The following is a 12,428-nucleotide window of genomic DNA, read 5'->3' as shown; positions in this document are numbered from 1 at the left end:
GGTCAAGAGTTCGGGAGAGGGAAAGGAAGGGTAGTTGTTCCCCGCCCTCTGATCGCAACCTCTATGGGCGTGTATGCGTATGTGCGTGCACTGTATGGGCGTGGCGTCGCCCAAGGTTGTATTGTCACACACCACCAGTTCATTTACTGCATTTAACCAATACGTTGAAATTGCGCAATATTATATTTGGAATTTATTTTTGATAACGAACTTGAGAATTATCTTAAAGGTTTTATGTTCATGTAAACTTTGTAAGTCTGTTCTGAGTTCGTGGTTATTGTATAATTTGCCTCTTTTTCTCCAATAAAACCCGAATGCGGACGGAGCGGACAGCTTCTTGACTCAACTTTTGAGTAGACGTGATATCTAGTGGCGCGTACTTCTCGTTGTGTCTCACAGCAACTCATGATCTGAGTTCATGGCTATAGGGACTGCTCAGTAAGTAAAAGTACTTAATTGTGGTATTGATCATTAATGATACTAGCGTGTTATCTTCGTTAGTAATTTAGAAACCGCAAAGGGAGCCTTGTGGTGTTGTTACGTAGGGCTTTTAGCGGTTTTTTGACCAAGTAACGTTAAGCGTACAGTCCACTTTGCCCGTACAATCAATTTTTTCACCACGGTTAGAGATGTTTACTTAAAATGATATTCGCGAGTATAAAAATGACTTTTAAAGGTTTTGTACTCAGGAAGGTATAAAGTATATATATATATATATATATATATATATATATATATATATATATATATATATATATATATATATATATATATATAATATTGACAACTCCTATAGCATAAATAGCATATAGTTATGGAGCGTTGAAATGTATGTCATAACCCTTGATGGAATGTGAGACAGTGTCAAGCATGTTTAAGATGTGATGAAACCTTTATGGGCAGATGATGAACACTTGTGTCAGCGCAGACCAGGCTGTTTGTAAACCGTAGTTCTCGCGATGAGCGAAAGGATTTGAGTCTTGGAAATCTAGGTGCCTCGCGTAGACCAAGTGTTGACCTACTGATCTGTATCGTGTCACGAGACTCCACGTCGCGAGGGAGTGGCAGGAGAATGTTCTAGAATTATGAGTGCGTGCGTAAGTCCACCCGAAAGGGGGTCATTGCTGGGGAAGAAATTGAGATCTCGAGTGCAGATGAGGGATTCGGGCAGTAACTAACTGGTGAATGTGCTGCTTTGAAATCGCTGGCTTTTGCCAGTAAAGGTGAACTTGTGATCTTTTAATTTTAAAATGCCCGATTGGACATTGAGTTAATTGTGTATTCAGTTGGTTTCATTGACATTTAATTACTGAATATTTTTTTCTTTATTGTCTTGCATATTTACCATTTTACATAACCTTTGGGATGTGTTTCATATGATTTTAGCAACATTTCTAATTCTCCCATTTATGCATTTATATGTCTTTGTGACATTTTAAAGGTGACCTTTTGTTTCTGATGGGATTTGTTAGTGGTCACGTGTTACTAATTAATTTCTGACATATAACTATGTTTCGGTCATGACAGACTTTGACATTAGTTTTGGGAAATGTGATTGATTGGTGTCAAAATGTATTTACCAGTCCGAGAGTTTGATTTTTCATTTACTTTTTGCCAGAAGTTTTAAGTCTTTGACCTTCTGTTTTTATCTTTCTTTAATTTTGCTTTTGTTTTGTCATGTTAAGCTTGGGAATAAAAAGTGTATTTTGGAAGAACATGAGTTTTTGTCTAGCCTTGATCTAATTCGAGCTATGACATGAAAGACGAGAGAGAGAGAGAGAGAGAGAGAGAGAGAGAGAGAGAGAGAGAGAGAGGAGAGAGAGAAAACTGACATTACCAGATGGACTTCGATGAGCAGGGATGACGGTGTTGACTTGAATTGAGATTTAGGTTGCTATGGAAGAAGTCAAAGGATAAAACTGTCCTGGACACACACACATACACAATGTTGACACACACACACACATATATAGTTATGGAGCGTTATATATATATATATATATATATATATATATATATATATATACATATATATAATATATATATATGAACCAGACTTTATCACACCCAGTGATTTTTATACAATCATTCTCAAGATGAGCAAATGTCTTGGAAATCTAAATACCTCTAGTAGACCAGAGTACCTATCTGACCTGTATCGTGTCACGAGACTCCATATAAGTGATAAATGGGAATTGTTCCCCACGATTCCAATTCATTTATCACTTATATAAATTCCCTTGGGGAATAAATTGCGATCTCAACAGATGAGATATTCAGGTTAGCGTGGCTTTCGATGTGCTGCCTATTGAGGGCGCTATGACTTTGCTAGTAAATATATATCTTTTCATTTATAATATATATATATATATATATTCATATATATATATATATATAATATATTTTTGTATTTATGTATGTATGTATGTATGTATGTATGTATGTATGTATGTATATCAACATCACTTCTCATCAACATTCAATGTCTTTTCAATATCCTATAATGACGCTTTTCTATCTTTTTTTTTGTTATTATTCATTTGTTTTTGGTTTCTGACTCATCAGCTTTCCTCTTGTAACTTTGACCATTTCAAATGGACAATTGGTGTCAAAATGTCTCTTGCTCAATGGAAAGTCTGATTGTTCTTTTCTATTTATTAAGGACGTCCCTGACCTCTCTCTTTCTCTCGCTCTGTCTGTCTGTCTGTAAAAAGTGTCTTTCTCTCTCTCTCTCTCTCTCTCTCTCTATCATATCTCTATCTGTCTCTCTGTCTCTGTCTCTGTCTCTCTCTCTCTCTCTCCCTCTCTTGCTACGCCTGTCCGTATCTCTCTCTCTCTCTCACTTCTTCCCTCTCTCTCTCTCTCTCTCTCTCCATTTCTTCCCCCTTCTCTCTCTCTCTCTCTCTCTCTCTCTCTCTCCATTTCTTCCCCCCTTCTCTCTCTCTCTCTCTCTCTCTCTCTCTCTCTCTCTCTCTCTCTCTCTTATACGCCTGTCCGTGTCTCTCTCTCTCTCTCTGTCCCCATCACTCTCTCTCTCTCTCTCTCTCTCTCTCTCCCCCACTCTGTCTCTATCTCTCTCTCTACTTTTTTTTTCTCCCCCCTCCCCTTTCTCTTCTCTCTCTCTCTCTCTCTCTCTCTCCTCTTCTCTCTCTCTGGTTGTCTGCACATATCTCTCTCTCTTGCTCAATACCCTTCTCTCTTTTCTATTTACCACGTCAATCTCTCTCTCTCAAAAGCTCTCTCTCTCTCTAAATCTCTGTATTTCTCTCTGCAATCAACTCTCTCCCTCTTTGCACATACCCTCTCTCTCTCTCTCTCTACCACGTCTTTCTCTCTCTCTCTCTCTCTCTTTCTACCACGCACTCCTATTTATCTGTCTCTCTCCCTTTCTCCCCTCTCTCTCTCTCTCTCTCTCTCTCTCTCTCTCTCTCTCTCTCTCTCTCTCTCTCTTTCTACCACGCGTCCCTATTTATCTGTCTCTCTCTCCCTTGCTGCGCCTGTCCGTACATCTCTCTCTCTCTCTCTCTCTCTCTCTCTCTCTCTCTCTCTCTCTCTCTCTCTCAGTCTCTTTTTCGTCTGTGTGTGTCTCTCTCAGCCACTTCCTCCCTCTCTGTGTGTGACGGAAGTATGGTTTAAACTTAGTAAGAGAGTGGTGAATGCTTTGCATTGGAATAATAAACAATTCCTCAGCTGTTTGTGACGGACTCAGAAGACCCTGGTTATAAGCACTTAATGTTTCTCGGAAGATTATAAAAATCGTCTAAAATATTTGTCAGAAAAATGTTTCTCTTTTTTTTGCAAGCAAAAGTTCTTAAAGCACCCACTAAATATTTTAAAATCTGTTACAGGAAAAAATAATATAATAATTTGATACAAGGTAAGCAGGGCAAGCGTTTTTAATTATAACACTAAGGCGAGAAACAGAAGAGAGAGAGAGAGAGAGAGAGAGAGAGAGAGAGAGAGAGAGAGAGAGAGAGATTCCCGCTAAATTCAGGGACAGCCTTATCGTGGCCAGTCTCCGATTAAAAAGATGAAGTGTCATAAGATATAAAACCGGTTTTGTGTGCTTTCGTACACATGTACAACTGTGTACGTGCGTTCTCCTGTGTGTACGTACGTGCTTGAGTTCTTGTGTGTGTGTGTGTGTGTGTGTATGTGTGACCAACCGCTGGGAGGGGTGTACGATAGCTCAGTAACTGACTGGCTCCGTAGCAGCCGTCGGGTGAGGCCGTGTTATCTGCACCTTTGACGAACAGAGATCATTAGTGACGTGGTTGTGTTTACCTCACTCGGTAAGCCATTTGTTCAGTTTCATTCGTGTTATTTCTCATTGTTCTCGTCTTTCTCTCGTCCATTTCAGAATTTTCCTGATTTGGAGAAAAGTTAACTCTCTCTCTCTCTCTCTCTCTCTCTCTCTCTCTCTCTCTCTCTCTCTCTCTATATATATATATATATATATATATATATATATATATATATATAATTATATATAATATATGCTATACTGCTAAGAGAAAAAAAGTATTTGACGCAGAAGGAGGAGAATTTCCTCTGCAGACACGGTATCAAGAACGCTCAATGCAAAACACTCCCATTAAAACCAAATGAAACCAGACGTGTCAAGTGTCTAATAGCACTTGCGTGGTGACGAAAAGGACATGGACAGAGCACATTCAGCGGGGTCTGTCTCTCGTCTGTCTCCCAGAGGCAGACGTCTGGAGACAGGAGGGGAAGTTCGAAAGGTAAAAAGGTTAAGAAGCAAAAGACGTTGACCAAAATCACTTATCCGTCAGGAACTTTGTCATTCCTCCATGTGTCATTGTCAGAAGAAGAAGAAGAAGAAGAAGAAGAAGAAGAAGAAGAAGAAGAAGAAGAAGAGGAGATAAAGAATCCTCGAAAGGAAAAAAACAAGTTGCAGAGTTTTATTCACAATAAGATATCTCACATTTTCAGTCAGCCATATTTTCTCTACTTTTTTCATGCTTCTAAGTTATTAGCATTAGTATTTGATCTCTTCTCACAATGTTTAATGTTACCAATGTTATTCTGAAATTCCTAAGTTCCACTTCTTTTATTTTCCACCTCTTTCCCTTCATCAGCATCTGTTTCTTCTCATGCTTTCACAGCTGTTTTTAAAAAGTTCTTTCATTTTTACTTTTTTTTACATTTCTGATTCTCTTTGTTCACTTCTTTTTATTCATTTAAAAAAGTTCTAAATATATAAAAAAGGTTTCAGTAAAAGAACAAGTGCTTAGATTGCATATATTGTTGAAATGGTACATAGAGAATAACAATTCCATTTTATGTTAAACATATCCCATAATCATAATGTGTATAATAAAAGGTTATATTTATCCCTACGAAATAGCTTTGCAAAGCTCAAGAATAAAATTCTTGGAGGTTCATACAGAACAGCATCAATGAAGTTCAACAGACTAAGTAAGCCAGGAAAACTTAAAACAGAATGTAACAGAATGAATATTATAACATATATGTATCTAACAATATCATAGTTCTCATCCTCAGCAAAACAATGTCATTAACTGAGAGGATCGAGAGTTAGGAAGGAATAAAGTATCCTACAGACATTATTCACTATAAGGGAAATCACAAAGTCATTTTTCATCAACCTAAGGAGGGTTCAGGATTCTGCATCACATTCAGAATCAACCGAATGTTGACTTCTGTTAATTAGAAGACAGCCTGGCAGAGACCCCAGCCCTTATATGAACAATCATATCGACTCACTTTGTACGAAGAAGAACCAGAATCCCATCCAATGTGGCTACAAGGCTTCGAAGTGTCTCTTTGTTTACCTGGCACCCAAAGCTCTTCTTCTACAGGGACTCCACTCTCCTGCCATTTCCCTTCATACACCCCAATCCATTGGCCTTTGAAATTATAGAATTAAAGAAAAATTATCAAAGCAAAGAAAACTTAGTCAGTGCATCAAAACATTACGGACAATTACGGTAAATAGGTTGGAAATATAAGCTTTATCATTATTTCTGGAATATCTTGTGAAAATATTTCTTAGATGATTGCTGACTGATAACACTCTTGAATTGTTACCTCTCTCTCTCTCTCTCTCTCTCTCTCTCTCTCTCTCTCTTTTCTGTTGATAAGTATTATTTTTAGATTTATGTCAGGAAGTAACTTACCTTGAATTGGAAAAGCCCAGTCAGCTTGCTGCAAAGCCCTACGTCAAATTCCTGGAGGAGACGCCACCCTGCCTGCTGGCAGGTGGCGTTTACCTGCTGCCAGGTACCCCTTCCTTCAAACTTTATGCATCCCAGACCCTCGATGACCTTGGCCGGGCTTTTTGCACGAGAACTCTGGAAGGAAGATGAGGTTCCAGTAAAGAGGAGGGTTACATAAGAGTCAAAATGACCCCGAATGACATTAGCGCTGAGCTTTCATGAGCTGAATTATGAAAGATAAGGAAGTAGGTGATGTTATAACAAAGTAAACTGAAACAATTTAGCTCTTTTCTGCTGACTTTGTTCACAGATTTTTACCCTGTTGGGAAAGACTAAAAAGACAAGGGTTCATCTTCCCTTACCACAGGTTCGTCCATCTCCCTCGAAAGGCGGGTTGCAGAGCACCTGTAACTCCCAATGGAGTTCCTGCATGTTGCATGGGGCTGCACTCAGCCATCCCTTGGGCGCACTCGTCGATGTCTGTTCGGGAGTAAATGAATAGTTTTGAGAAAAGAGGCATTGCAGAATGGTCTTGTTTGTTCTGAGATAGGGCAAGTAAAGTCATTTCAGGAGACAAAGAGGGCTTGTAATTTTTTTAAACCCTGCATAGGGACATGGAATTAAGAGTATGCTGGATAAAAACAATTAAATCTTTAAATTTGCATGACAGATAATTACGAAATCATAACCGTCATAATATTAGATAAGATTTCTATATTACGGAAGGACAAATGTTCTTTGAAACAGGAAAGGCAGATGGAACAGTGACTTGGATTCTACCTATTTGATCCTATTATAGAAAGAGTTTCCATTTCCTACTGAAAGGTCATCAGATGGACAAGGGTTAACTATGAAAGGGGAAAGATCCATAATAAGATCTGATACAAGATCTATGGCTACATCACCCAAAGTGTCCTATTGTTTCTCTGATTATGAAGGATTGAGTAAGTACTCTGAAAACTGCACAATGAGGAAGTTCGGTTTACCAGCGACTGTTGACGTCGAGTCAATCAGAAACCGCCTCACAAAACCTAGACATTATTCACACCTTGCATATTAGTATTTGTTTTCTCAAAATGATGTCCAGATTCCTTGTGAAATAGATAAACGGATTCAAAATGTTCCTCTACGACTTTGTTATGTAAGCTTTTGCCCTTTTGTCCTTAGCATTTATACTGATTGCGGGATGTCAGCCAGAATAAGTTCCCGGATTTCCCTATGGGCGCATTCATTCTACAGCAAGCAGCCTAGACCTGCAACCTAGCAGCCCCTGACTGCTACAGTGACAAAGGGAAATGGGATTAGAGTGACTCTTTACTTGTGGAAAAGATGCATAAAAAGGGACAGTGAGGAAAGAAAGGCAATATGAGCAAAATGATAATTTCTTCTAGTGGTAAACAATGGGTTGATGCAAAGTGTGGAAGAACGGATGAAGAAGGAAAAAAAGTGATGAGTCTAAATTCTCTCTCACCTTCACAGCGCTCACCATTCCGTACAAAACCGTCGCTGCAATGGCTTCCCTCTGAGCACTTATCTGAGGGAAAAGTTATATTGGAGTTACAAAGTAGTCATTCCACACATTCCTGAAGACAAAACTCACATAGAAAGATGAGTAAATGAAGCACCATCATGACTGATAATGAATCGGGATAGAAACATTTCAGTGTCATTCAATTTGGGTATCTAAGAATATGTGCTGACATGTAAGAATTGTATTTTCCTTTTTTAGAGCATAAGTTTTACCGAACTGTTCCTCCAGTCTCTAACAAAGAGATGACCCCAGATATTTCCTGGTGAAGGAAAGATTTCAGTTCTTGTTCTCCCGGAAGGAAAGATAATCCCGCGTCACTCTTATGCACTTTAAATCCTATTCAGATTTTTGCATGTAATATGTTCAAGTAATATCAAAGTCCTGTATTGTAGTGCTAAATCAGCAATTTAATATAAAACTTGGTGACATTTATTTTTCACTCCTGGCATAGGGATATATTACAAAAACAGTAGATCATAGATTAAGAATTGTGTAAAATCCCTTTCAGATAAAAACGTACCCGCTGATGATATGTTTTTCAAGAATTCCAAGTCCTTCCTTCCAAGGACCTCTGAAACACATAGGATGTACTCAAGATGAAGAGTTTATGTGTGTGTGTGTGTGTGTGTGTGTGTGTGTGTGTACTCCTCACAATTTTCGTTGATAATTGCGTTATTAGTAAGAAACTACAGTATAATATACATGGTAATATCTGAGAATATACATCACAAAACTGGTAAACATTTTCTTGCCATAATATTGATGAATACACTTATGTTTGCCATGCACAATTATTCCCAGGGAGTTATTACACTCCCATGCAAGAAGGAGAATATCACTACAATTTATTTTCTCAAGGATTTTCAAGTCCTTTCACATAGATTCAATACCTTAAACCTACCTGGAATTTTCTGCAAAAGTTCCTCATATCCTGAAAGGAGAGTAGGGAATAATTGGTAAACCTTTCAGTGAAGTCAGATGGGTGAAAATTAAAATACACTGTTACAGTTATCGCCAAAAGTTAGACCAGATACTTTGCATGGAAGGTAAGAAATACTTATCAAGGGTTACAAGAACTTGGAAGTAAATTTCTTCCTTACTTACCCCTCATCCTATCCAGTATCTCATCTTGCTTCTGCTGAAGGTTTTTCATTCCTGAAATGAAATTGGAAATGACTTGGTTTCATTTCGCTGATTTGATTTAAAGTAAGAAGTCATTATTCACGTAGACAACGCCTCAAATGTCATTCATCTGCGAGCCTAGATTCTGTACAAGAAATTTCTCCATATGCATGTGATCACAAGAGAAAAACGAGTTGATAAAATAACAATTAGAGATTTCTTAACCAATAAATAAACATATACACAGAAACATCAATGCATGTCATTAAAACGAAGGCAATCTTGCCTGTTGCTTGAAAGGATCAGTACAGATCCTTTGTAACTGATGACAATCTGCATCAACAAAACTAATGTGAATATCGTCCACAGTATGAGCACTTAGGACTCTGGTATAAGCTTGCATGTGACAATGTAGCACCTCATTGGAATGAGAATTGAGATGCCCTGTAAAGTAAATAGCATGTGCAGAGTCCTAGAGGAAACTTACAAAATTGTTAAAAGGAGAACCACCTGTGGTTAAGATGGGGTCATCAAATAGGATTTAGTTTTCCTGGAGCTCAATCCTTCTGATGAAACCACTATCATGTCCTTCCCTAGAGGCTGGAATATCTGCGATCACTCAATTCAGTTCATTGCTAGAATAATGGTGAGCTGAATCTTCAGCTGGTGACAATCAGAAGTGGACAATATAATACTAGGGCTGACCTGCTATGATTAGTATGAAAACCTCCAGAAATAACAAAAGCTGCTTTGGTGACAGTCTGCATGTGTCAAGCACATTTTCTCCTGGAGGTCATCAAATATAAATCCATCTGCTCTGGAGTAACGAAATACTTGAAATAATTAGTTGGAAGAGAATTTAGTGGAAATATGATATGGTGAATGTGATATTCCCTTGTTGAATTAAAAGCAAAAAATCCTATCTAATAGAAAATAAAAAAAACACATTCGATATAATCAACGATGAATACAAGGACAGTGGAACAAATGAGAGTTTATAGCAAGAAGAAGCTTTAAGGTTACCATAAAGTAGTTTGGAAAATTCAATTCCTGCAGTCAAGCGGGCCACATGGCAGAGCCAGTATACCGAGCAGGGCAAAACCAGGCTCCAAGCAGGATTACCCCCTCCCACATCAACTGGGGCAGGAAGACAGTGATGATGGAAGAGCAGAGAGAATGAAGAAGATCAAGTCCATGGGAAAGGCGTTGTTTTTGCAATCAACCAGATAACACACTGTCTCTAATTTGCCTCCCTGACAAATCTGACAGAAAGAAATGGCACGAAAAGGAAGTAGACTTGAATGATTATTCCCTCAAACAAGAGAAGAAACAGGAAAAGACTTTGGAAGGCAACAGCAGAGAGGTGTTGATAAAATATACAGCTCAATGAAATAAATAAAACAATAATGTTAAAATGATCTCATTGAGGTGACTCCAGAATTAGTTAAAAAAACCCATATGATTTCTATTCCTGTAAAAATCAGATATTGTAAAATTGTTGACAGTGAATGGATCTCTACATTACCTTCCAATGTGTTCGCCTTAACTAGTCTTACTTCTGTAATGAGAACTTCTGTCCAGTCCTGACAGTGGGCGAAATGTACCCATGTCAGGATGGAGGAGAAAATAAAAATGGCAAGCTTCATGGCTCTCACTGGCTCTCCTTCGCAGTCCTAGGTCTTTATATACTCAGTCCTCAAGAGGATACATTAGTCAGACGCATGACTCATTCTACTGTCCAAGCACATTCTGTCTCTTTCCTCAGGCCACAGTTCAAGTGGGTGACTGATAGATAGGGTGGGGGCCGGGCAGGGCGGGGTGGGGGGAGGAATATGTGTCTCCGGTGCTGTCATCATGGCCTGATGATTAAGAAGAGGTTTGGAATTGACAACAAGAAAAGCAGAGATCACAAGGTCATGATAAGACTTTCCCAACTAAATTTTTCATGCCACTTGTTGGAAAACCGCTTTAAACAGTTGCTCCTCGATTTTGAGGGATAAATATAAATGAATAAAGATGGATTTTATCTTACAGAAATGGCAATACCTATGATAACAAGAAAAGCAGAGATAATAATGAAGATGATAAGGACATTTTTATATGATACATAACAAAGATTCACTTTCTTTCACATACCAAATTTTGAGATATTTTCCGATTGTGTGTCTGTGTGTGTGTGCAGATTTCTCACCCTTTCATTTGTTGAGAGAAGAAGAGAAGAGAGAGAAGAGAGAGAGAGAGAGAGAGAGAGAGAGAGAGAGAGAGAGAGAGAGAGAGAGATTCCCGTTCTTATGTTAATAAATGGAAGGTAATCGTTGCATGCCCTATTGTAACTGGGACCAACCAGGCAAACAGGTTCAGATGTAGTTGTTGATATTTGGCAGACAATCAACATCAGTCAAGATCTCATTTGATCAGTTTTATCTGTATCTAAGATGTAAAATCCCATCAAAACTTTAGGAGAAAGTTCTGGACAAAGAGAGAGAGAGAGAGAGAGAGAGAGAGAGTTCAGAGAGAGAGAGAGCAAGAATAATCAGTTTTCAAAATTGGATGCCTGTTTTCAAATTGGATGCCTAAAAACCTAATCCCAATAGCTGATTTGCGTTCCAGTTGACTGCAGTGCAATCATCTCTCTTCATGAACTTGAAGCTGCAATTCATAATAGAGCAATTGAAAATGAATCTCTTTCTTTTGTCATTCTTCTACACGTATTCGAAAAGAAGACCTGACATTTATTCCATAATTACTCTGTAGTTCAGTCAAAATATGTTTATACTCCTTCCAAATAATAATAATAATAATAATAATAATAATAATAATAATAATAATAATAATAATAATAATAATAATTATTATTATTATTATTATTATTATTATTATTACTGGAATGGAATTCCATCTGAATGATTGATTTACACTTGATTTAATATCTTGTAATTATTATTAATAAGAACCAGTTTGCTTATTTTGCATGTTGTGCATTGCATCAATCAATCAATCAGTTAGTGATGTTGCTGTGTCCAGCCCTCAAGAGAGGGAGGGAGTCAAACGGCCTCTGTCTGTCCGTCTTTATGTCTAAATGAAGCCCTGATTCTCCCCTGCAATCTGTCTACCCTTTCCTCTTCTTCCGCTTCTTCTTCTTCCATTTTTTTATACATATTTTCGTTACTTTCTCCATTGATGGCGTCGAGGAGGCTGCATCCACTTGCGCGTGTAATCAAAAGGAATAAAGTTTCGTACTGAACTCGACAGTCTCTTTGTGGTTATAAATGCAGATACTGTTTATTATTATTATTGTCTCTCTCTCTCTCTCTCTCTCTCTCTCTCTCTCTCTCTCTCTCTCTCTCTCTCTCCACCTCCTTCACAGTTTTAACAAAGCCAGACGGGGATAAGGAAAAGATCACGATTAATATATTAGGCGCAGAAGTGAGTTGTTGACGAACTAGAGAGAAACCAAGAGTACGCCTGAGGGAGCTCATGTGTCATTATGTGGAGTCATCACCAGATGGCTCGTCTTCTTCGCTCAGGATGAGACGAAGCGATAAACATTAGTCCTTGACTAATGTTTGGTTGTG

The 12,428-nt window shown here is 38.2% G+C and overlaps 1 protein-coding gene and 1 long non-coding RNA gene across 3 annotated transcripts in view; one reads left to right on the top strand and one right to left on the bottom strand.

Annotated features, from left to right (window-relative positions):
- The first annotated feature begins 340 nt into the window (after positions 1–340).
- The window catches only part of LOC136854806 (uncharacterized), a 31,038-nt gene continuing 18,950 nt past the window's right edge, over positions 341–12,428 (top strand). Inside the window, exon 1 of the long non-coding RNA XR_010857812.1 lies at positions 341–438. This is a non-coding gene — a long non-coding RNA (uncharacterized lncRNA). The remainder of the gene's footprint in view (positions 439–12,428) is intronic.
- LOC136855168 (uncharacterized) lies at positions 5,249–10,515 on the bottom strand. 2 transcript variants are annotated; one of them, XM_067132081.1, is made up of 7 exons: positions 10,379–10,515; positions 8,836–8,886; positions 8,633–8,662; positions 7,672–7,734; positions 6,563–6,680; positions 6,162–6,335; positions 5,249–5,891 (listed from the first exon to the last, which is right to left on the bottom strand). In XM_067132081.1, coding segments are annotated over exons 1-6 (384 nt in total). In that variant the 5' UTR covers positions 10,500–10,515; the 3' UTR covers positions 5,249–5,891; positions 6,162–6,334. The 2 variants fall into 2 exon arrangements, with proteins under 2 accessions (XP_066988182.1, XP_066988183.1); XM_067132082.1 differs by lacking the exons at positions 5,249–5,891; positions 8,633–8,662 and having other exon boundaries at positions 6,199–6,335.

The sequence above is a fragment of the Macrobrachium rosenbergii genome, chromosome 30, assembly GCF_040412425.1.
Source record: "Macrobrachium rosenbergii isolate ZJJX-2024 chromosome 30, ASM4041242v1, whole genome shotgun sequence".
NCBI classification, from domain to species: Eukaryota; Metazoa; Arthropoda; class Malacostraca; order Decapoda; family Palaemonidae; genus Macrobrachium; species Macrobrachium rosenbergii.
This window is presented reverse-complemented; position numbering and strand designations above follow the sequence as displayed.

Excerpts from the sequence above, each read along its gene's own strand:
- LOC136855168 (XM_067132081.1), bottom strand. The coding sequence starts at position 10,499 with ATGAAGCTTGCCATTTTTATTTTCTCCTCCATCCTGACATGGGTACAT. Across the intron at positions 8,663-8,835 it reads GATACTGGATAGGATGAGGG|GATATGAGGAACTTTTGCAG; the intron begins GTAAGTAAGGAA and ends CTCTCCTTTCAG. Across the intron at positions 6,681-7,671 it reads GAATGGTGAGCGCTGTGAAG|ACATCGACGAGTGCGCCCAA; the intron begins GTGAGAGAGAAT and ends ACTCCCGAACAG.